Source organism: Macaca mulatta, chromosome 2, assembly GCF_049350105.2.
Source record: "Macaca mulatta isolate MMU2019108-1 chromosome 2, T2T-MMU8v2.0, whole genome shotgun sequence".
NCBI lineage: Eukaryota > Metazoa > Chordata > Mammalia > Primates > Cercopithecidae > Macaca > Macaca mulatta.
In genome coordinates, this window is record NC_133407.1 from 171723019 (window position 1) to 171748450 (window position 25432).

The following is a 25432-nucleotide window of genomic DNA, read 5'->3' on the forward strand; positions in this document are numbered from 1 at the left end:
TGCATGGGACATAATTACACTACAAAACGATTCTCTGTTTGTCTGAAATGCAAATGTACCTGAGGTTCTTGTATTTTTATTTGCTAATTCTGCCAACCCTGTTAGCATGATGAAGATTTTCCTAAAAATTAAAATCCACTTTTGTAATTTCCAAATTGTTTAGCACAGAACCCAGCACTCTAGGCACTTGTGCCACATTTCATTAGACATGGGATCAGGTTTGGAATTGATGCAGTGATACGTTAAAATTCATAGTCTCTAAGGCTTCATTTATTTATTTGTTTATTTATTTATTTATTTGACAGAGATGAGGTCTCACTGTGTTGCCTACACTGGTCTTGAACTCCTGAGCTCAAGTGATCCTCTTGCTTTAGCTTCTCAAAGTGTTGGGATTACAGGTGTGAGTCTCCATGCCTGGCCAGTCGTCATTTTTAAGGGAGGTCCATTCAAAGTCCTATCTATCTAGCCTAAAAATCCCTTTCCTTCCTGTTCCTAAACCCTGTGGCTTTATTTGGGAGGTGGGCATCCTTATAGGTTCATAGATTAGGCAACTATTTTAGGCCTATAATCTTTATGTGAAATTCGTTTTTCTTTTAACAGCTTTATTGAAGTAGAATTCATACTCAAAAACATAGCCCATGTTTAAGCATTCCTTTTGATGAGTCTGGACATACGCATATGTCCATGATACTATGTAAGGTAGGAAGCGTTTTGGATATCTGAATATTCTGAATTTGATAGTGGTAACACAGATTATATAGCATATATTATATGACATTTCCAGTGAGATTTGGAGCAGTACCCTCTAATCAAACATGTTACCATTTCTGAAGCTGTTTATGAATATTCAACCTTACAAAATGACTTTTTTCCCCCCAGGAAACTTTTCAGATTTTGGAATTGCAGAGGAAAGATTATAGACCTGTGTCAACAAATAATGATTGCTGAGTAACCAACCGTTCTCTGCCTCTGAAGAGGAACATCCTATATTTCTTTCTTTCTTAGATTTTTTTCCTTTGGCTTTGACATTTTAATCACACAATTGATCAATGTTTAGTATAGGAAAAACAAAAACTAGAAAATCAGAAACTCAGGACTTATACCATCAAACAACTACCAGAAAAAAAAATAGCCTCAATCTGGAATCCTATTGATTTAATCCGCAAATCCCATTATACTGTTCCACTTCCTCTGACTAGGGAGCTAACTTTGAAATGTAAGAAAGAGGCACGGGAAGGGCTGGGTCCCTGCTGCACACTGACTGTGACTTGGCACCTGTTCTGCACTCAAGAGGCATTAACACTTTGCTGAAGAATTTTGGGCTAGGCTCACTGTCTTTCCCTGGCTCCAAAGGAAGAATGGGGAGGAAGTAACAGGTACTTTGGCAAGAAAATCGTGGGAAAAAAGATTTAACCATTTAACATACAATGGTATACGCTTACTGGAGGAACATTAGGAAGTCAAAGAATTTAAGATTTCACTCAGAAAATTCTGTATGGCACAGAATGATTTAAGCTTTAGTTCAAAACTTTAAGTGTGTTTCATGTGTTGAAGCGTGCAGGCTAGGATGGCTACAAAATAGAACAATGTATCTGTGTGAAGACACACAATATTTGTCCTTAAAGAAAAGGATAGTTTGAGATAAATGATTACCATCTGGGTCATGGGAAGACCCTTCGGCATGTCTATTGAATCAGAGCCTTTTCTTAACCATTTTATTTCATTTTGGTACAACTGACTTGGTTTTTGTATGCTAAAAAGCACCAATAAAACAGATAATCCAGAAATAGAAGAAATGGAAAAACTATTTTTAGTTTCAAATTTTTAATGTAGCTAGAAATAGACAAAGACAGAAAACCTACACAAACAGATGCACACATCCATATCTTCTTAGCTATTCCCTAAGATCAGGCTTTGCCTTGGAATGGGGGTGGGGAGTAGAAGGGAAGGAAGCCAGTTCCACAGTCAGCCCTTTGCCCAAGCTGGGCTTCATGGTGCTAGCGGTTTCCCTACTCTGTCACCAGGCCCATTAAACAAAAACAGTTTGTTAGACCAGAGGTCCCAATCTTCTTTCACTTGCTATAAGAAAATGTGATGTCTCTTTGCTTACTGCTTCACATAAGTATACCCTCCAGGTTTACGTTCGAGTTAGACCCTTGCTTAAGCTTTATCAACGTTCATAGTGGCTCCATCTGGGATGTGGCCACGATCTGAGAACACAACCAGCAGGTGGCATGTATCTCAAGGTCAGATGGAAACCGGCTTATGGATGTTCTTAACAGTGGTACCCCTAAGGGTAATAAAAGGCCAGTGCAAGAAACTGCTGCAAAAATGTTCAATAAATACCCAGTAAAACAAACTGACTATATTTTATATTTTCTATATAAGTATATCTACGGTTTATATTTTATATGGTAACACATAAATAAATACTAATCATAACTTACACTGAATGTGCAAAATAAAATGCATTCCTAAATCAGCTAAAAGAGGTAATACTAAAGACTAATCTTCAGAGCCAAGAAAATAACATCAGTAATTTCATATCAAAATTTGAGTGCTGATGGCCGGGCTTGGTGGCTCACGCCTGTAATTCCAGTACTTTGGGAGGCCAAGGCGGGCAGATCCCTGAGGTCAGGCATTCAAGACCAGCCTGGACAACATGACGAAACCCCATCTCTACCAAAAATATAACAATTAGCTGAGTGTGGTGGCGGGAACCTGTAATCCCAACTACTCGGGAGGCTAAGGCAAGAGAATCACTTGAACCTGGGAGGAGGAGGTTGCAGTGAGCCAACATTATGCCACTGCACTCCAGCCTGGGCAACAGAGAGAGACTCCGTCCCAAAAGATAAAAAATAGAAAATAAAAGATTTGAATGCTGAGGCATTCTGAGGTATTATTAAACCTTTTTCCTACGGCTCCAGCCTTGTCTCCAAAATTCTAGAGCCAGGCTTACAGGATGTACTATCAACATCTGAATCGGAGCTTGCCCAACAGAGATCTCTTTTCAGGTTTTGCTTTTCTCATTCCATGGTTTATATCTGACCACAGCAACAGGTGTATGGAAAAGGAAACACGATCCCTGAGGGGAAAGGCCACTTCCTCCTTCTGTCTTACGCTTTGGCATGATGGGCCGTGTGACTACAGGCCTCCTGGCATGTGCACACGGGCGGCCCAGCCCAGCTGTCCTGAAACTTGGCTGCACGTAGCTATTTGGCAGGTGTTTGGCCCAGTGTTTTGCTAAGGCCCAGCCTGGACTAGCCATTAGCAGGAAAATCCAACAACAGTATTCCCAAGCACACTGGGCAGTATCCTGGCACATGCTATGGGCTGGATAAACAGTGGATCACAGTGCCCTAGTGCCCTCCTCTATTTCACAGGCTAGAGTGGGACATAAATGTCTAGTAGGCTCAAAACAAACATAACTTATAAAATGTTTATCTGTAAAAAGAACAGCAGACAAAAATCTAACTTGAACTGGAAAGGTCTAAGAGGGCTTTTCTGAAAAACTAACACTGATCTTGAGCCCTGAAAGACAGAACCAATGAGGCATGGAATATGGGGAAGGGAATTCCAGGTAGGGGAAAACAGTATCTGCAAAGGACTGAGGTTGGGGGAGGATGAATCTTTTAACAAATAGAAAGATAGAAAGGAAGGTGACTGTGAGAGTGCTGTGAAGAATGGGAGGGTGGTGACAGAAAGGCTGGTGACAGATCACACTAGGAATTTGGATGCATAATCAAGCACAGTGTGATACAAACCACAGTAATATGGTCTAATTTCTTCTTTTTAATCACATTGGCTGCTGTGAAGAGAATGGATTGAAGGAAAGCAAGTGGAAGTGGACTAAATAAGAGATTTTCATAATAGAGAAGAGAATGCTGTTAGTGGACATGCAGAGATGTTGAAGTAATTGAGAAATAAGTTGGTAATCAACTGAATGTAGGGATGATAAGGAAAGACGTGTCAAGATCAATTTCCAGGTTTCTGTTGAACATACAGGTGAATAGAGATGCAATTTCCTGGTTGGAAAAACTGGAGGATTGAGGGTGGAGGGTGGAAGGCAAGGGAAAAGATAAGATCAAGAGTTCAGTTATGGGTGTGTTCAATTGCAAATACCCATGAAATATCCAAGTAGGGATGTCAGGTAGGCACAGGATATGAGTCAGAGTTCCAAAAAGGGGTTATGAACTAGAGAAATCCCTATGATAGTCACCAGCATACGCAAGCTATTTGAAGCCATAGCTATAGAAGGACATGAGGGTACAAGAGAAGTGAGTCAGATCAGAGATAAAGAGTGAGAAAGAGGTAAAGGGAAATGGATGGAAAACCAGAAGACTGTGGTATAGAGAGGCAAAGCAAAGGGAGACAGTGAAGAAGCGCCAAGAAAAAGAGCTGTCCCCTGCCCTGAATGCCGCTCAGGAGTCTGATCATGAGGGGACTGAAAAGCACCCAGCAGGCTGGGCAGCACTGAGGTCTTTAGTAGTCTTAACAGGAGAAAATCAGATGCAGGAGTAGAGGTCTAAGCCAACTGGAGTGGGAAGAATGGTTAATTGGAAAATAAAGAAAAGGAGACACAGTATAGCCAGAAAATTGTTTAATAAGTTTAGCTATGATTAAGAGGAAAGAGATAAGGTAGTAGCTTATTGTTAATGAATCAAGTAGTAATTTATTTATTTATTTTTTTTTTTTTGAGACAGAGTCTCACTCTGTGGCCCAGGCTGGAGTGCAGTGGCGCAATCTCGGCTCACTGCAAGCTCCGCCTCCCGGGTTCACGCCATTCTCCTGCCTCAGCCTCCTGAGTAGCTGGGACTACAGGCGCCCGCCACCGCGCCCGGCTAATTTTTTGTATTTTTAGTAGAAACGGGGTTTCACCGTGGTCTCGATCTCCTGACCTTGTGATCCGCCCGCCTCGGCCTCCCAAAGTGCTGGGATTACAGGCGTGAGCCACTGCGCCTGGCTAATTTATTTTTAAAATAATAATATTGGCATGCTGACAGTAAAGAGGGAGAAACTGCCCCCAGGGGGTGAGGGTGCAGAAAGACTCAAGACCTCAAGAAGGTGGGATGGGATGACACCCAGAGCACATCCAAAGGCACTGGTCTTTGATGGAAGGAGGGAGCCCCCGTTCATTGTGAGAAGATGGGATGCTTCTGATTTCTCTGTGGAGCAGGTGGTAAGATGATCTCTGAGCCAGAGGGACGAAAGCGGGCCAGGGGTATGAACAGAGTGTATGAAATAGCTATGTCGTTAAATGGTGGAATACATTTATTTGAGAAACATAACAATGTTTTTGCCAAGCTGTGTTGATCTCTATTTGAGTTTAGTTGTCAAGAATATGTAGTAACATCATTTAGACCAGTCTTTGTTTCCACTTCCCACATCCTCTTTTGGAGTTCCTCACCCTAAGCCAGTTTCTGCCATTTTTCACATGATGTAATGACAGACAATAATCCTACCTTCTAAGACCAACTAATTCCCTCACAGCTGTATGAGCTGGTCCTATGCATCAAGCCCCTATAGTCCGCTCTCTGGTGCACAGCCTCTGTCAAGTCATCAAAACAATATTAGGAAGGATGGAGGCAGCTTCCTTGCTTGTATCTGCCCATGTTCGTAGAATTCCACCTGAGAATTCCCCCTTGAGAATATAACATAACTTTCCCTGGGAAGTGAGATTTAACATTGGCTCAATTTGCTTCACTTTGTGTAGAATCTGATACTAATGAGAAATACACAAATAGAATCTGTAGGCCATGCCATATGTGAGACACACAAAATAAATAACTACATGGATTAGGATGGCAGGAGGGTTCACAGGGAACATGATACCCAATTCCTATGTTGCATGAGTTTTCCAATATGACATAAATAGCAATAAAACTACTCTACTATTAATTTAATTAGTATTTACTTGACAGCAAAACATTAACACAAGACATCTGACATCTCCGATGAAGGCTTCTTGCAGAATCTTTGAAAAGCATAGCCATTAACTGAATCCTTCAGTACTGCAGACTTAAGACGGTCAAATCTTTGACTTCATTTTGGCCTTTTAAGAAAAATACACCCACTACCCGAATACTACTTAAAAGTCTAGGGACAGAAAGAACATCCATAAAATTTAATATGAAAAGCCTGTGCAGTTTAATTCTGACATGCTGACAACCAAGAATTAATGTGTAGTATTTAATTTGACTTTTATTTCTGACCATCGCTTTGAGCTCATTCTCTGGCACCAAGATCAAATGCCATTATTTATAGGTCTTAAACAAATAAGAGCCTAAAAAGGAAGTCACGTTCAGCAGAAATACTTTCTACACATTACCACCAGAACTTACTCAAACTAAAAAAATTTTCTTTTTCTCAGTTTAGTGGAGAACATGTTGAGTCAGGAAGAATGTGTTAAAGCTTATTTGCTTTTTCCTTCTCAAATTGGAATTTTATTTTTAGTTTTATTAGAATTTTATTTTTAGTTCAGTTCTAACTCACTCAGAATGGGAGAGGAAAGTAATGTGTATTTCCCAGAGGAAAAAAACACATAAACAGACAAACCAAAAACCCAACTACTATCCTGAATTCTAAAATCTGCAAGTGATTTTTCATACTTTCCCTAATAGATATCAGCCACCATTCAGGTTGTGATCCAAAATGTATACACAGGACCTCTTCCAAGATAAGTGCCAACTGTGCTTCACAGATAGCTTTCTCTGGCAGTGTGTGAGACTACCCCCAGAAGAAAATTTTAGAAATTCCAATACATTTGTCAACAAGCAGTGCACTTGCATTGAAAACAATAGCAAGGCAAAGCGGGTGAGATGGATGGTTCTCATTCATCTGTTTAATAAACAGAAAAATGAAAAGAAATGAGGCAACCCTATTTGAATTTGCTTGAGCCATCCCTACAGGGCAGCAGTGGTAAAGAACTTCAGTATACTAAAAAAATTACTTAAAAAACACAATGGAATCAGAAAAGCAGAAAGGCCAACGAAAAAAGCAAACAAACAACTCACTCATCTCAAGTAGGATAAAGCTGCCAGGAACGTCGGCTCACAAATTATATGAGCTCTGCTTTCTCAGCATCAGCTGCCCAGTACCTGGCAGTTCTTAGTTTCTGACAATGTAAGATCTTAGGATTTTTCTCTAGTGCCACTGTCTCCAGGAACATGACACACAAATCCAAAACCACAGTAACCCATTCAACATTTAAATTCAATCTGGGACCACCACCTTGCCCATAAAAATTGCATCAGAATATAGTTTTCTTTTACCTTGGTCTTTTCACCAACAATGTTCTTTTCCAGTTCAGCTATTTTCCGGTTTAGATGATCCAAAATCTCCTTCTCCTTCATAAGTTCAGTTGTTTCAGATTTCTGTTCTCCATCCAAAAGAGCACATTCCATATCCAACTAAGGACACAAACCAAAGCTCAGAAGTGTTTCACCTTTGGGGATATTCTCAACTGACCACCCTAGAGATACATTTGCAACAGCTACAAATTTGTAAAAGTAATACTGTAGCAGCCAGATCGGGTGCCTGGGAACACTCCAGAGAGCCCATGTGAAATCAGGATTCCCATGTAAGAAAGCTAGAGAGCCTAGAATATATTCACTAAAAGAACTAGTTATCTTAACTTAACTTTTCTACTATAATCCCTCTTCGGCTCACTTCTCAAGGATATTTTGCCTATTTGCTTCGGCTCAAGATCAAGCACAAACCACCATGGGAGCAGCCACGTCTTTTTTTCTTTGTCCCTAGAGCATGGGAAGAGAAAGTTACCCCAGCCCAGCATGTGAGCTCTGCATTCCTCGCAATGCCAGCAGGAGGGGCTTCCAGCATCTCCACGCAAGACAACAGGTGAGCAGTCCCCTAACCACTTAAGGGCCTATTGGTATCATCTGTAAGGACAGACACACAGATCTTCCCTAGGCAGAATTACGTGCCCCTTCTCATGCCATGGGGGTAACATAAAAATTGCCACTGTCTTCTATTATGGTTATGCAATGTGTGTCTGTCTGCTCCCCGCTGGTTTCCAAACCTCTGGAAACCTGGATCTATTTTTGATCCGTGTGTGAATTTCATCATGGTGCCAATGTGATATCCAACTCACGGTAAAGCATGTTCAGAAAACATTTGCTGCATTTGACCTTGAAATGTAAATACAGGGCACCTCAGCTGACAGATCCTCTGTTAGGTCAGAAAGCACATACTAGTTAAGACAAAGTTGGTTGAAGATTCATAACGTACATTAAAGAGGGCTTAATATGTTTATCTCATCTGGTTGGAAAAAGAAAAACAGAAAAAAAGGAATGTAGAAAAAGGGTATTTTTACTCTAAACAGGGAACCCACTGAATAAATGGGTTTGCTTATGTTGATGTCTATGTATCTGGACTCCAAAGCCTGTGCATGAATGAGCAGCAATATTTTTAGGCTAAAGGAAAGCAAGAAAAAAGGGAAGAGGGTAAAAAAGTTTACCTCTCTGTAAGATTCATCCATCTGATCATTTATGTCTTTGATTTTTTGTTTAAGTTCCTCGAGGTTGTTCAGAATGACCATCCGGGTTTCTTCCATCGCAGCCAACTCCTGAGATCTCTGTTCTTCACTTATACCCTCTGGGGTCTGCGATTAATCAATACAGAAATGGATTATTCACACTTCAGTTCTAGAATTTCCTAACTTGACTTGTAAACCATCCACAGGTCTAGTGTTTCACAGTCTCCATGCCTGTGTAGATTTTAAAAGCATCCCTGAAATTGCACGCTTGGAGCTCTGATGTGTTTTTCCCACATTATGCCATCCTCAGCAGTTAGGCTCTCAGGGGAATTCAGACAAACCAATTTCAATTCATCAGTGCATATCCTTTTGAAGCTAAAAGAACTAAGAGATTACACAGATAAGAAAGGTGTGGTACATAGAGATTGAGATGACTTTTCCAAAGTTATAGAGAAAGTTCAGCGTAACAGAGAATTAGAACTGACAGAAGACTTGTGGCATCTTCCTCTGGGATCCCTTGGGCATGATGCTATGGTCATTACAAGCACAATATTCTCTCCCATCTTCCAGGGGAGGACATCTCCTACAAAAGCCTCTTGAATCTCTAGGCATACTGTTCTGTCTCGCTGCTAGGGTTATCTGCAAATGAGCATTCAGGCTTATGTATTTCCTTCTCAACACAAGTTAGAAAAGCAAGGGCACATTACTTTGGGGAGCCATAAAATGACTTAAAACTACACACTCAGTATTAAATTAATTGATGCTTCATTTTTGTGTTAGTGCACTATTTCCTCTCTTTGTCCTATAGACCTTCTTGCTATATAGCATGTAAGACAATCCCTAAAACAGGACACTGGCCACCATTCGTAAAATAATTTCATGGAAAAACTGGTTCATCGTCAAGAAATAAGAAAGTCAAGAAACAAATTAAGTGAGAGAGTGCATAGTTACACTCCTGAATGGAGCGATGACAGATGCCCAGGGAAGAGGGCAATATTGTAGATCACACACATAGTCAAAATGTGACTGTTTATTGTTCAAGAAGAGAATGGAGTGAATTACAAATAGCCTCTTCTTTCTAGAATTTCAGGTTAGTTATCTTGGATATCACCTGGTAGAGACCAATCTTTCTATATATACTATATGTTAGTATGTTAGTATGAAAATATTATTTATTTAAATTATCCCTTTTTGAAAAAGTAGTTTTTTTGGATCAGCAAGTCAATAATTATACAGTTTCCCAATGAAAATTGAAAAAAGCAGCCCAGTTGAGTAAATTACTGAATATTTGTCACTAATTGTTAAAAAAAAACTTTGAATTAACCCTCCAAGAAAACCCATTAAGTTTAGTATACTTCACTAGGTTCACTTAATTTATTTGACAATTCTGATAATACATTTAAGAAGCCATCCATCATGTCATATTCTGTACTCTATTCACATTTATATTCTTTACTCTACTTTGTAGCTTTTTAAAGTGATTCAACGATTCAGCATTTAGTACCTCAGGTTTGTTAGGACGAAGGTAAGCAGCTCTTCCAAGCTTTGACATTTAGCCCTTTAATTGTCATCTTACATGCAATATATCTTATCAACTAATAAAACAACTGTTGACCTTTTTATCACAGACAATAAAGCTCATTGTCCTAATACTAAGGTGCCTGTTTTAAGCCGTGAGGAACGCCTGCAGCAGTGAAATGGCATTCCAGAATCACTGTGAGTAATCCTGGCAGGAAAGCCTCACCAAGGGCAGTATCCTGTTGGGTCAAGATTACATATTAGGTTTCTACTTCCAACATGGCTTAAAGATACCTCTCTCACAGGTGGAAGCAAGGCATTAAGAAAAACACACAACAACAGAACAATCTGCAAAACTCTAAACTTTATAAGCATATAGGGGGTAAAGATGGTTACTAGTGGGAATCACCTGCATAATTCAAAGTTTTTAGAAAGTTTATCACAATAGATATGTTTAATAATAGGCAACCTAAGAGTCTGTTTAGAGCAATAAATGCCATCTAGGAAACGTTTGTGTTTTTTTTTTCTAAGTTATTTATAAGAAGCAAAATCTCCAGGAAGTATTCTAAAACCAAACGCTTTATGATAGAATGGGGGTGAGGACAATGTAATCTCATTTATTCACCAAAGAAAACCAATAGAAAGCCAAGGTGTGGTAGCCACTGAGTAGCTTTCAGTTTTACAGTGACAGAGAACATTGTAATTTTAAACATATGCCCTTCATTTTAATTTCTCTGGGAATTTTTTTTTCCAGTAATGGACAGGAATCTAACAGTGACGTGTTTTAATAAGCACATTACACGTGTATGTGCATCCTCTAATATGTTATCTTTGGGGAAACTGGATCCACACAGGAAAGAGGAGAGATGTTAGGGGAAACGACACTTTCTGCTTGCCCCTTTTTCACAGATTTCTTCTTAAAACCCTTTTGCAGCCAAAGGAGAGAGGGGTGCAAAGGACTCAAAAGCAGAAAGATGAGCCACTTTCCAGACAACTTTTACCTCAAGAGGTGGTTCAGAGGCCAACTAAAATTAGCATATTTCCAAAGTCATCTGCATCTGTAAGTGTTACATAAAGCAAGTTCTTGATCGGTAACTCTCAGGTTTCCTATATATCATTAAGATTGTTTTGTATAGTTAAGTCAACTTACAGTGTTTTTCACACTCCTCTCTTCTCCATTTATCCCTAAATCGATTATTAACATTGTACTTTGTTAGGCAAATACTCCAGTGTGGAAATTAATTGAAGAGAAAGAGCATGCGAAACAAATAGGAGGTTTTTTTTTTTTTTTTTTTAAAGAATTTCCTATCTGCTGTCTCAAGTTAATATCTAACTTCTGAAAGTAATAAGTAAAAAAAGTGTTTCTTGGAACCCATCAGCCTCCCTCACTCGTACTCTTTCTACGCTGCTGTGTGGTAACCTGGGTGTCCTTGATGTTTCCTGCCTCTAAAGGATGCAGAGTCTTACCTCTCTTGCAACAACAGATGCTGCACTAAGCTTCAGAGGCCTCCTATTCCACAATTATATGCTTGAGCAATTAAAAACATCTGCCAAGATCTGCTCATGTACACACCAACAGCATTCTTGTCATAGCCCTCTCCAGGAGGAAACCTGTCTTCCAAAAGATAGTCTTTAGAGAGAGCACGCAGCTTAATGTTCTTAACAAAAAACTCGCAGATCTCCATAAAGGAAGAGCTGTGAAAAGATTTAAAATCAAAAGGAAGCCAAGGGTTTCTAAAGAAGCCCAATGGCTGATGAGGACAGCTCAACTTTTCAAGTGATGGGTCATTTACTGTGCCTGAACAGCAACAACTTTTGATTCCTCCCTGCCCCAATTTTCTTCCCTATCCTGGTTTCTAACCAGGAATGTTCAGAATTACTCTCCATTGAGAATTAGTAAGGTAAACACAGTCACTAGCAAAAAGAAGGGATGGGTAGGGCTCAGTGGCTCACCCTTGTCATCCCAGCACTTTGGGAGGCCGAGGCAGGCGGATCACTTGAGGTCAGGAGTTCGAGACAGGCCTAGCCAACATGGTGAAACCTCGTCTCTACTAAAAATACAAAAATTAGCCGGGCATGGTGGCGTGCGCCTGTAGTCCCAGCTACTCGGGAGGCTGAGGCAGGAGAATCGCTTGAACTGGGAGGTAGAGGTTGCAGTGAGCCTCGATCGCACCATTGCACTCCAGGCTGGGTGACAGAGCGAGACTCTGTCTCAAAAAAAAAAAGAAAGAAAAAGATGGGATTGTTCTCCAACATGTATTCAACAGTCCAAAGTCCTGATGTGTATAATGGAAAAACTCACTACGTAGATAAGGATTTCTGACTAGGAACATTCAGTGTAAAAGTCTTGCTGTAGCTAAACAAACACACAAACTCCCCTGAACAATGTCCATGTGATAAATTACTGCCAGGATTTAGTACCATGACAGTATCTTTCTCTTCAACAGTCAATGTGTCCTTCTCTTACAGCAAAAGATTAACTAAAGAATCTCACAGTTGAACTTAATAGTAACTGTGAATTAAGCAAATCAACACATTAATCCTACTTATTCCTAAATAAGAAAATCCACCTCGTGAATACGGTATCTGCTTTTTCCTCCTATTTACTATTTTTGTTATTCTAATTTTAGTCTAATAAAATTTACATCTTTCATTGTAAGCTCCTTCAAATCATTATTAAAAGTGGAGAAATTTAAAACCTAAATTGTTGTAGAAAAAAATTCTTAACCTGTGTGAAAAAAACGTAATAACAAAAGATTTTGGGGTTCTGAGTCCTGTAGAAAAAGAAAAAGAAAAAAACATTTAAAAAGATTTTTCCTTAAACTCCATTTAATAAATCCTCAAAGGACAACTTTTTTTTTTTTTTTTGAGACGGAGTCTTGCTCTGTCGCCCAGGCTGGCGTGCAGTGGCGCAATCTTGGCTCACTGCAAGCTCCGCCTCCCGGGTTCTCGCCATTTTCCTGCCTCAGCCGCCGGAGTAGCTGGGACTACAGGCTCCCGCGACCATGCCCGGGGAATTTTTTGTATTTTTAGTGGAGACGGGGTTTCACCATGTTAGCCAGGATGGTCTTGATCTCCTGACCTCATAATCCGCTCGCCTTGGCCTCCCAAAGTGCTGGGATTATAGGCATGAGCCACGGCGCCCGGCCAATGACAACATTTTTAAACCAACATACACAACCAGAAGACTAGTACTTATGTGTACAAATAAATCTTTTATGTCCAAAAAATATAAATAAAGTCAAAATAAAGACTACTTATGATAAAAGGCTAATCTGCTTACCACAAACAGCTCTTACTACTCAGTAAAATACAAGACAAATAAAACAATTAAAAAAATGGGTGAAGAACATGAATAAGTGGGTCAAATTACAAATAGTAACTAAAAATATGAAAAGATCCCCAACTTGATGCATAATTGAAGAAAAGCAAATTAAACTTCTATCAATTTGGCTAATTGAAAAATTTTGACAATATGCAACCTTGGCAAGTGTATGGAGAACAAGGTGTGCATATAAACTTAGTCAAAGTGTCACCTGGATATATAGGCTCTTTTTTTAATATGGTCTTTTGGAAGTACAGTTGGGAAATATTGAGTAAAATGGAAAATACACAAACTCTTTGACCCAGCAATTCCACTTTTAGTAAGTGATCCCACAGACACATTTGCAGAATTGTGCAAATATATATATGCTACAATATTTGCTGCATATGGATTTTATTAGCAAAAAAACCTGAAAATAAATGGTAGTTGCAAACAAAAGAAAAGCAATTGGTCATTAAAAAGAATGAGGTAGAGCTGTGTATACTAATATGGAAAGATGCCCAAGGCATTTAGTGAGGGAAGAAAAGTACAGAACACTGTATGTGTGTCTGTCTATGCCTATAACAGCCACATATACACAGAAAATATTAGGAAGGCAGGTAAGATGATTTTAGCACCAGTTTTACACCTGCTTATTACTCAGGTGCACAACTGAAAGGGTGCAGGGAAAAGAGAAATGTTCTTTCTTTCTACTTTCTGTGCTGCTACATTTTTTTTACAGTGCAAATGTGTTACTTTACAGTAAACACCCTAATTTGCTGCACCTTGCTCAGCTAATGACCTCTTAAATTGAAACTTCACTGAAAACATCCTGGATAATCAGCCTGATAAAATCACCAGTTTCCACGTCAAAGCATATGTACAGCCCTAGGCCTTAAATCCTAATGTCTTTGCTGGGCCAACATTACCTTTGGTAGGATACTTAGATAAGAGGATTCGCTGGAAGCTTTCGGAAAGGTGGAGGATGGTGGTGGCGGAGTCCGGGTGAGGTCGCTGAGTAGTTCATCATTCCTGGTGCTCCTGGGGGTAAAGAAGCTGGCACTGCTCTGAGTGAGACTCCCACAGCTTGCCAAGTCTGCATCAGGGAGGGAGTCTTTCCGGTGGCACCTGTATCTTGTGTCAGGGCTCAGGAGGGCTTCTTCAAACACAGACTCCTCATCAGAGAGCTGCAGCTTCTCAAGCTCCTTGTTGATTTTCTGCACATCTGCCACAGTGGTCCCAGTAGATAAGCGACTGTCAGGCTTTGTGTATTCAGCACAGAGACTGAGGATGGTCTCCAGACGCTGTCTCTCCTAGAACACAGAGAGGAGGGGGAGGTCAGGGGGTTTGTGAGAATGAACACAACTCCAAATAAAAAGACTGAAGAGGCTGGGACAACTGGTGCTGGCATTCCTTACATAAACCCACAAACACTTGGCTGGTGATGATTTTCATAATCTTTGACTGATGCATTTAAAGATCCAGGTGAAATGGGGTTTAACAATGCCCAACTTGCCTGCCAAACTCAATTCTGGCTTCTACTCTCTCCCCTTTATTGGTATATCACAGGCTGGCCCTAGCACACATCAGCACTCAGTAAGCGTTTTCATGACTTATCAATTCCCCCAGGTTTCTGAAGGGTGAGGTTAGGGAGAAAGACAAGGTCTTACTCTGTCCCAAAGGCTGGAGTTCAGTGGCACAATCATAGCTCACTTTAACTCCTGGACTCAAGTGATCCTCCTGCCTCAGCCTCCCAAAAGTCGCTGAGATTACAGGCACGTGCCATTGCACCAAACTCATTTTTTTTTTAAACCTCCATTTCCTGTCTATCCTCCTTCCCACCCTCTACTTATCTACCTTCAACAATATCTAGCTTTTTCATCACTACTGACTTAATATTTGTGCTTAAAATTAATTCTCTAACTTCCTAAATATTATCCTACTGTTAGACTGTGTGCTAGACCCACAAAGACAAAAACAGCTACTTACTGAATCTTTTAATTTAAAAGACTTATCTATGTCTTCAATTTTTTTTCTTGAAAATTTTGAAAATTTTCAAAACTTTTTAATGCCTGGTCACCATATAATGGTCTTTCTCTACTAATTTCTTATATAATTAAAATTGTAAAAAAGATAGAATGTTGCACTAAAATGAAGAACATTTCACATTAAGTCCAGATAGACTCGGATGTAACTCAAATTCAGAGGTCATTAAATCTTTGATTAATTTAGCTAGAAAATAAAATTTGTTTTTTAAAAATAAATACATAGGCCATTGATGTCTATAACATTACTACAATCTTACCAGACTCCACATGCAACAGATAGATATTTATGATTTTGAACTTTAAGTTAATTATATAGTTTGTGAGCAACAGGATATAATTTACGAAATGCTTCTCTGCTTCTCATAAACCTAGACAGCATTGCTTAAGGTAGGAAATCTCAACATCTTTACCTTTCACGTTAATTCCAAGGCCAAAGTGAAAAAAGAACTAAAAACAAAAACCATCTGTTGTGATCACATTTACCACACTGAGAAGAGGCTTCACATGTTCTCCATAGAAAAACATTTTCCAAACTGCTTATCAGCAATAAAGCAGAAAAATATTAAGCATCACTGGACTGCTGTTCTCATTTCAATTGCAGCTAATTTGTAAAGACAAACTTTATAAGATAATTAGCTTTTTATTAGTTGATGCTATTAACAAGTAGAAAAGTCAAATAGAAGAGACCAACATAACTCCTTAGGTTCCATTAAATACATTACTTAAATGACAAGACAGATATTTAAGGTGTATCTGACTTACATTTGCCCTTTAAAGTAATCCCCCAACAAAAAAATAAAAGAGCAATAGCTTCATCAAAAGGACTAATAAACTAGTTCCTACAAGCTCGCACCTCCCTTTCACTGCCTGAACTTCTGGACTCCAGCTGCAGCTCCATCCTCATGGCCTCTTCCCACGGCAGGCACTCATAGCTACACACCCTCATCTTGGGCTCTTCTGCACCCTGTCCATCCAGGAGCCTTGGTACTTATTTATCTCTGCAGTTTCTACCAGCTGCCAAGCCCTGCCCACCTCAGCTTTATAGGGAGGAAGCGGGGGTGGGGTGGGGGGAACATAGCCTTCATTGTCTTATTTTAAACTTCTCCAACAATCTGGAAAAGTCTACAGGGGCATATGCAAAAACAACCTCCAAGAGCATACGTAAGGAGAGGGAGAGGGACAAGATGCTGCATTTTACTTCTCAATAGCGTCTATATTAGAGGCGAGTCTCTAAAGAAAAGTTCTTTTTCTGCCACTTAGGTAATTAAGTTGAAGCATCTAAACTCAGTCTTTCCTAATCTTTTTAGTATAACATGTATACATTAGCCTTGGCATAAACATTTGAGATTATCTGAAAGTTGTCCATTTCCAATTACCTGGGCACTAAGGTGTGGTGTTCAAAAGCATGAAAGATATTTCTGTCCCACCTGGAATACATAGAAAAATTCCTCCCACATGGCCTTCCCAAAATAGTTTCTTTTTCTGCCAGTGGTATTGCTTAATTCCAAAGGGAATAAATGATCCCAGCCTTAAGATGAATGCTATTTCAGACAGTGAAACGCAGTATTCAAAGGCTTGTGCACAGGAAGTTTGGTCTACTGGTATGTGTTTCTCTCTATTCTTATCACCCCATTCACAGCCAATCTGTCCAAGTTTGAATTACTGACACAGGCAGCATTGCTGCCCACGAGTTTAAAAGAAATCTAGGTTGCGCTGAGACACATTGGCCCTATACAAGCTGCACCAAAGAAAAATAAACTGATGTCCAAAGTGCGTCAGAAGAAAGTCTGTAAGGCATTTCAGAAAGCATTACAAGAAGCCTTTAAAGGAAAACTCTGAACAGAAATTACTCTCATAAGATAATTCTCCCTTCAGCCTTCTGCACTCTGGAGTCTTCTTCCTTCCATCATGCCAATAGCCTCCAACCTGTATGACCCAAATCCAGAACGACCATTCCAGACCAGAACCTTTCAAGAATCAGAGGGCACTGTTAATAATTATGCTGGAACCTCAAATGCAAACTGGGATTGGTCCTGGCAAACTGTGATGTCCGTCTCCCCACTTAAAACCAAACTTTCTTTGAAGCTTCACCTAATAACCTGCTATTTAATAAGTCGAGAGGCTGGCTGCCCTGAGATTTCCAAATCCTACCCACCTTTCCAAACCAGCAATCTTGTTCATTCTCTTGAAAAGTCACAAGTACAGAGTCTACATACCTTAATGGTCCAAAATATCAGTGCTAAGAATTTAGAAAATAGGTCATCTTGAATCAAATTATTTTACATACATTTTTTTTTTCGCCCTTCCCATTTCTCCTTTTCTTCATCTCTATCTCCCATATATATCAAAGGAAGTGTTGAAGGAGACACAAGATTTTAGACAGTATACCTGAAGAAAACTGTGTGCAGTTTTTCACTTAGAGGTTAAAGGGGGAAAAAAAGGTGATGGGCTAGGGGTAAGTTTTTTGACCTCTGAGCTTTTTTCCATCTTTAGAGGAATGTGTGTGACATTGTTCCCACTGCAGATTCACAGCCCTCAGGAGAGGGTACCATCCATCTCTCATACCCATCCAGGGCCCTTGTAACTAACACCAACTAGTCTAGGTCACAGGATGGTACACATACTGCACAAATACATACATTATGCAGAAAACCAACCGCTGACACTTAAGCACAGGTGAAATCTTTGCTAAAAACCTTTTGTTATAACTAAGTATGTTGGGTCACGTATTTGTTAAAATAAAAGGTCAACCTTTAATTTTTAGATATAATTTAGTTGAAATGGGATTTTTTTTAGAAGGACCTACTGCAACTGGTGTGACCATATGTTTATTGCAGCTCTATTCACAGTAGCAAGGACTTGGAACCAACCCAAATGTCCATCAATGATAGACGGGATTAAGAAAATGTGGCACATATATACCATGGAATACTATGCAGCCATAAAAAAGGATGAGTTCATGTCCTTTGTAGGGACATGGATGAAGCTGGAAACCATCATTCTCAGCAAACCATCACAAGAACAGAAAACCAAACACCGCATGTTCTCACTCATAGGTGGGAATCGAACAATGAGAACACTTGGACTTGGGAAGGGGAACATCACACACCGGTGTCTGTCGTGGGGTGGGGGGAGGGGGGAGGGGGGAGGGGGGAGGAATAGCATTAGGAGATATGCCTAATGTAAATGACGAGTTGATGGGTGCAGCACACCAACATGGCACAAGTATACATATATAACAAACCTGCACGCTGTGCCCATGTACCCTAGAACTTAAAGTATAATAAAAAAAAATACATTCAATAACTGGTGTGACTTGATTTCTCTCTTCTGTTAGCCCCAGGACTTCAATGTCTCCATAACCTTCAGTTCAACAAAGGTCTACTAACTTACTTATTGTCTAGTAGCAGGCTGGGGATCCATAAATGAAAAAAGATGGCAAGATGAAAAATTTTTTCTTTGTTTTCCTGAGACAAAGTCTGTCAGTGTCACCCAGGCTAGAGCACAGTGGTGCACTCATAGCTCACTGTAAGCCTCGACTTCCTGGACTCAAGGGATCTTCCCACCTCAGCCTCCAGAGTAGCTAGGACTCCAGGCATGCAACCTTGCCCAGCTACTTTTTTAATTTTTTGGAAGAAAGACGGTGTCTTGCTATGTTGCACAGGCTGGTCTCAAGCTCCTGGACTCAGGCAATCCTCCTCTCACCTTTGCCTCTCACATGACACACTGCACACAGCAAAACATAGCATTTCTACCCTCAGTTCTTTAATAGGAGGCACAAATAGGTGATCAGTTATAAAAGCAGTGACAACAGAAGTTTATAGACAACTATGAGTTCAGATGGAGAAACAGTACACAAAAATTACAGAAAAACAAATTTGAGTCCTCAAGGATAAATATGCGTCTGTCTGGTCTACTGGGACACTGGGTTGGGCAGGGCATTTCCACAAAAGCACCACAGAAGCAAAGGCATAGAGCTGTGGCATATCATGGTATGCTCAGAGATAAACCACTAGTATGTGGCTAGAGAGATGGGGTCTTTTGGGGGAAGAGGGATGAGGTACCTGCACAGAAAAGGGCCACATGTCTTCCTCTTAGGGATTAAAACAGCCCTAAAGTAAGTTTTGGAAACAACAAGAGTCAGGAACCCTGGTCTAAAAGTGAGTGGCGGAATGAGAAAAGCTGGTGCTGACAGCCAGTATGCAGACTTTCCAGGATTCCATGTACAAACCCTGATGTTTCAATTAGGTAATGACAGAAAGGAGGGAAAACAGAAGCAATGGCTCAAAGTCGGTTATATGGGTCTGTCTGTTTTAGAGATAAATCCTTGAGGGTAGTAACTGGGCTATTACGATCAGTTCACCTCTTTCTGGACACAGGGTAAGATGGCTCCTCTCTTCCTCACCCTCAAACTGGATATGGCCCTCAGACTTGTACCGGCCAATGAAGTGTGAAAAGCAAGGTGTATCACTTCTGCATGAACAACAGCCAGGGCACGATTCGTCGCATGCCGTGCTCTAACATGGCACAGTGGCTCTCCGGATGGAGTTGGTTCCATCGGGGCTGGGCGCAAAGTGAGGAAATGTGGAGCAGAGGCCTCTTTTAGCCCATACTAGTCCTGGAGTGTAAGAAAGAAATAGACCTGCATTTAAGTCTTGGAGATAATTTTTTAAATTTTATTAATGGACTTCTACATTATGACTAATAAACCATGTACAATTTCAGGCAGAACACTTTTCTAAAACTTAGAGATGAGGGACTCAGGCATCCTACTAAAGAAAGCTCAGTTACTTATTGGGTAATAAATAATTTGTCTTTGCCCAAAGAGAGGTCTGACCTTTGCCGTTGGCGTCTGGGAGATAATCTATGTTGTACTCAACTGCAGTGTCTTTGTTTAGGGTAGAGTGGGCCACATGTGACGATCTCAGGGTATAGCTGGCCACTCCAGAAAGACCAATTATGTGATTTAGTGTGGGGGCCTTGGGTCATGGGGTATCAGTCAACCTGGAGACTGAAATTAACCATGTGGGAAACTGATCAATCAGTAATGCTTATGTGATGAAGTCTCAATAAAAACTACGGCAGGGCCAGGCGTGGTGGCTCACGCCTATAATCGAAGCACTTTGGGAGGCCAAGGTGGACGGATCACAAGGTCAGGAGTTTGAGACCAGTCTGACCAACATGGTGAAACCCTGTCTCTACTAAAAATACAAAAATTAGCCGGGCGTGGTGGCAGGCGCCCGTAATGCCAGCTACTCAGGAGGCTGAGGCAGGAGAATCACTTGAACCTGGGAGGTGGAGGTTGCAGTGAGCTGATATTGCACCACTGCACTTCCAGCCTGGGAGACAGAGCAAGACTCTATCTCAAAAACAAACAAACAAACAAACAAAACTACAGCAAAACCCCATCTCTACAAAAAATGCAAAAATTAACCAGGCGTGGTGGCTGACGCCTGTAGTCCCAGCTACTTGGGAGGCTGAGGCTGTAGGATCACTTAAGCCCAGGAGGCAGAGGTTGCAGTGAGCCGATATAGCACCACTGCACTCTAGCCTGAGAGACAGAGGGAAACCCTGTCTCAAAAAAACAAAACAGAAAAAAATAGCCGGGCATGGTGGCTCACGCCCATAGTCCCAAAACTTTGGAAGGTTGAGGCGTGTGAATCACCAGAGGTCAGGAGTTTGAGATCAGCCTAATATGGTTAAACCCTGTATCTACTAAAAATACAAAAATTAGCCGGGAGTGGTGGTGGCCGCCTGCAGTCCCAGCTACTCGGGAGGGTGAGACAGGAGAACTGCCTGAACCCAGGAGGCAAAGGTTACAGTGAGCCCAGTCGTGCTACTACACTCCAACTTGGGCAACAAAGCAAGACTCTCAAAAAATAAACAAACAAAGAACCTGTGGGTACTACAGCTTGGGTAAGCCTCCCTATCATGTGCACACTATCACTTACCAATGCTTAATGCTGGTAGAATAACACATTCTGACCTCCAGGAAAAAGGACATGGAAGTGTTGCCTTTGGAACTCTTTGGACTCTGCCCTGTGTGTCTTTCTTCAGCTAATCTTTATCTGTATCCTTTCTCTATAGTGAAACGTAACCGTGCTTATAATAGCTGTCAATGGGTTTTGTGAGCCTTTTTAGTGAATTATCGAATCTGAGGGTGGTCTAGGAAACCCCAGAACTTGCGGTTGGTGTCAGATGTGGGGGAAATCTTGTGTGGAGACACTGCTCTTCAGCCTTGTCACTGGCTTTCACATTTACACAAACATTGCCTTAGTATTTTTTTTTTTTAATCAGTTTAGGACAAATGATCTCATTTGTATATAAAAGTAAGGGGTTTTTATCGTTTGGTTTTACAAATTATCTTTATGGAAGTCAGTTCAAAGTCTAGCTTCTCAGCCAGACATTATTTTATTTTATACACTGGCTGGGAAGTTTGCCTTCAGGCTTGTGGTCAGGAAAACACTTTACTCTGCTACTCTTAGTTTAAACAGTGTATGCATGTATGTGTGCACCACCAGTAGGGCTGAGTTGGAAAGAGGAAACGAAAGTGTAATGGCTTTGTGTGACTATGTCTGCTCTGGAGGCAACTGTAAGTTATTGGAGAATGTGACAGCCACTAACCAACATTTGTTATGTGCAGATTACTATTGACATTTTGTATGCTATATGCCTATTCTCCTGAAGAATAATAGATAACTGTACTGAGAGTGAGACATATGTGAATAACTAGGACAGCATTTACCACTCATTGATGTTCAATACCCACTTCTCAAACACACTCAATACACTTACGTACACAAACACACTGCCTAAGGAGACCAAGGCCATTCTGCTTAAATTCCCTAGACTGCCCTCCTCTATCTTTGTCCATCTAGTCCTCTTTTCTTCAATGTACTATAGTGGCTAAATGCATGAACTCTGGAGCCAGACCACTTAGGTCTGAATCTGGGTTCTGTAGCTACCTGTGTGACCCTGGCCAAGCTATTTAGCTTCTTTGTGTCTCCGTTTCCTCATGTATAAAACAGGATTACTAGAATATCTACCTTCTTGGGTTATCATGAGGATTTTTATATATGAATGCATACAGTTATGTGTCGCTTAACAATGGGGATATGCTCTAAGAAATGCAAGGTTAGGCTGTTTCATTTTTGTGCAAACATCAGGGTGTACTTACTCAAACCTATTTAGTATTAGCCTACTACATACCTAGCCTATATTGTATAGTCAATTGCGCCTGGGCTACAAACTTGCAAAGCATGTTACTGCACTGAACATTGTAGGCAATTGTAACACCATGGTAAGTACTTCTGATCTAAACAGACCTAAACATAGAAACTACACTAGAAATATGGTATTACAACCTTATAGGACCACTATCATATTTGTGGCCCATCATTGACCAAAATATCTGTACACATAACAACATTCCAGTTAACAAAGTGCTACATATACAAAAGTAGTCCCATAAAATTATAATGGGTGTCATCTGCCATTCTCTAACCCGAAAAACATAAAGGAAAAGAAAGATTATAATGGAGCTGAAAAATTCCTATTTTTTAATGACATAATAGCTGTTGTAACATCATAGTGCAACATATTACTCATGCGCTTGTGGTGATGCTGATGTAAACAAACCTAATGCAAAACATGTTGAGGAATCCCTAGCTTACCCATGGGGTGACCCTCCCAAAGGTAGCTCAGACTTTTAAGGCTGGGTACGGTGGTTCATGCCTAGAATCTCAGCACTTTGGGAGGCCAAGGCGGTGGATCACTTGAGGCCAGGAGTTTGAGACCAGCCTGGCCAACATGGTGAAACCGTGTCTCTACCAAAAATACAAAAATTAGCTGGGCGAGGTGGCACACACCTGCAGTCCCAGCTACTTGGGAGGCTGAGGTGGAGGGATCGCTTGAGCCTGAGAGGCAGAGATTACAGTGAGCCGAGATCACACCACTGCACTCCAGCCTGTGTGACAGTGAGACACTGTCTCAAATAAATAAATGACTTTAAAAAAAACAGAAAGCCAATCTCTTCACACATTACATCAGACCCCAAGTGAAAGGGTTACTGTCTACTTTAGAATTCTCACACGTTTAAATGATTCCCACCTATCCCCAGAGCAAAACAGTCAACAGCAGTTAGCTAAAACTCGCAGAGTGCTTGCTGAGTGCCAGACACAATCCCCATCTTTTTTTTAATTTTTATTTTTCGTAACTTTGTGGGAGTGGTTTTATCTAATCCCCATTTAACAGATGAGGAAAGTGAGGCACAGAGAGATTTAGAAACCTAATTAGAGAGCCCACTCTCATGCAACTAGTGGCCAGTGTAGATAATAGGAAAACTCATTGCTGTTCTCTTTCACAATATACTTTTGCAAGATGATGAAATCGTCCAATAGTGCATTTCTCAGCAACACATTCCCATCGTTAAGCAATGCATGACTGTTCATATATGACACTTAGAATGGTGTCTGGGACACAGTAAACAGCATGAGCATTAGCTCAGTTATCTGAGGAGAGTCTCAGTCTTTCCAACAGGAAGCCCTCTGCCCTGCACCACTGCACCCTGTTCCCACGGTCCTGTGGCTTTGCTCTATTGATTACTCCTTCTCCTACACCTTTTCCTCTCTAGTGATTCCTTCTCCTCTGTCTGAAAATGTACTCAAGTCCCTCTCTCCCCTCAAAATAAACAAAAAGCAATCTTGATCAGATTATCCAGTAGATCTACCCTTCTACTTCCCTACTTCCCCACTCACCCCCACCACACCCACACTCGCAATCTCCAAGAAGCTGCTAATGCTCAGCACTTCCATCTCCACTCATTCCCAGCGCTTTGCAATCTGGGGCAGCATGGTCCTGCCTTTATGCAGATTGGACGCCCTGAAGGGGCATTTCGCACTTTCCCCAGGAAAATTAGAAGTAAAATGACCAGAAATAAGCGAAACGCTTAGAAATAAAGATATCAGGACTACAGTAGGCTCGGTGCCTCTCTCTGTCATCTTATTATTTTAATGATTTGTGGAATAAATTGACTTCTTACCTCCACAGAACTCTTGGACTTTTTTTTTTTTTTTTTTTTTTTGAGACAGGGTCTCACTCTGTCACCCAGGCTGTAGTGTAGTGTTGCAATCTCGGCTCACTGTAACCCCCGCCTCCTCTCGGGTTCAAGCAATTCTCCCACCTCAGCCTCCCATGTAGCTGGGATTATAGGTGCCTGCCACCACACCCGACTAATTTTTATATTTTTAGTAGAAATGGGGTTTTGCCATCTTGGCCAGGCTGGTCTCGAACTCCTCACCTCAAGTGATCTGCCTGCCTCGGCCTCCCAAAGTGCTGGGATTACAGGTGTGGGCCACTGTGTCCAGCTGGACTTTAAGAGCAGAATCTGTATATCAGATTAAGTAGAAAGAATACAGAGTTGGATTTGAAGTTCTGACATTTACCAGACCTATAACACAGTTATGATTTTTTTTAATCAAGTTCAACCTTTCAAGCCTCAATTACAATGGTCTATAAAACAGAGATGAGAAGATTAGGACCTCCCCTTGGGATCCTGGAAGAATTCAGTAAGGAACTGTGTGTGAGAACATGTGATGCACTATGTACTTTCAAGTCTAAAGGCGGTGCCAGTCTTGAAGTAGGTGCTCGCTGTTTGTCAGTCATGGTTAGGATGGTTTCTGTCAAAAGCGTGAAGTGAACTAGATAATTATCTTGTAGACCCTGAGGGACCATCTCTAGTACTGATTAACAAGCACACCTAAAAACTAAACCCAATTATTTTCAGGGAAAGGAAATACAGGAAAAATATGTTGTTATGCAGCCAAATGTCTCCCTGAAAAATCTGTGGGGTTTCTTCGGCTATCTAGATGGACAGAGAATTCCCTCAGGGCCACCAACTCCCTGCCCTGTGGTCCACCTGCCTCTGCCCCTGGCAACAGAGCTCTGTCCAGTTGCCATAGTAACCTGGGGAAAAAGGCATCTTGTCATTTGGTCCTCCCACGCTCACCACTACAGAGCAACATATATTCCCTCCAGCATACTAAGTCCAGTGGAGTAGCTTCTAGAAAG

The 25432-nt window shown here is 40.9% G+C and overlaps 1 protein-coding gene and 1 long non-coding RNA gene across 46 annotated transcripts in view; one reads left to right on the forward strand and one right to left on the reverse strand.

The window, feature by feature from the left end:
* PHLDB2 (pleckstrin homology like domain family B member 2) overlaps positions 1 to 25432 on the reverse strand; it is a 239895-nt gene that overhangs the window by 46572 nt on the left and 167891 nt on the right. For 44 of the 45 annotated variants that reach the window (XM_077994246.1, XM_077994245.1, XM_077994260.1 and 41 more), the window contains 3 exons: positions 14246 to 14629; positions 8477 to 8620; positions 7272 to 7409 (listed from right to left, as the gene is read on the reverse strand). In XM_077994246.1, the coding sequence (XP_077850372.1) occupies positions 7272 to 7409; positions 8477 to 8620; positions 14246 to 14629 (666 nt within the window). Of the gene's footprint in view, positions 1 to 7271; positions 7410 to 8476; positions 8621 to 14245; positions 14630 to 16217; positions 16327 to 25432 lie in introns of those variants that run through there. The other variant, XM_077994287.1, reaches the window with a different exon arrangement.
* On the forward strand, positions 9961 to 11066 carry LOC144339540 (uncharacterized). Its single transcript, XR_013414570.1, has 3 exons — positions 9961 to 10019; positions 10123 to 10210; positions 10947 to 11066. It is a non-coding gene; the product is annotated as an uncharacterized LOC144339540 (long non-coding RNA).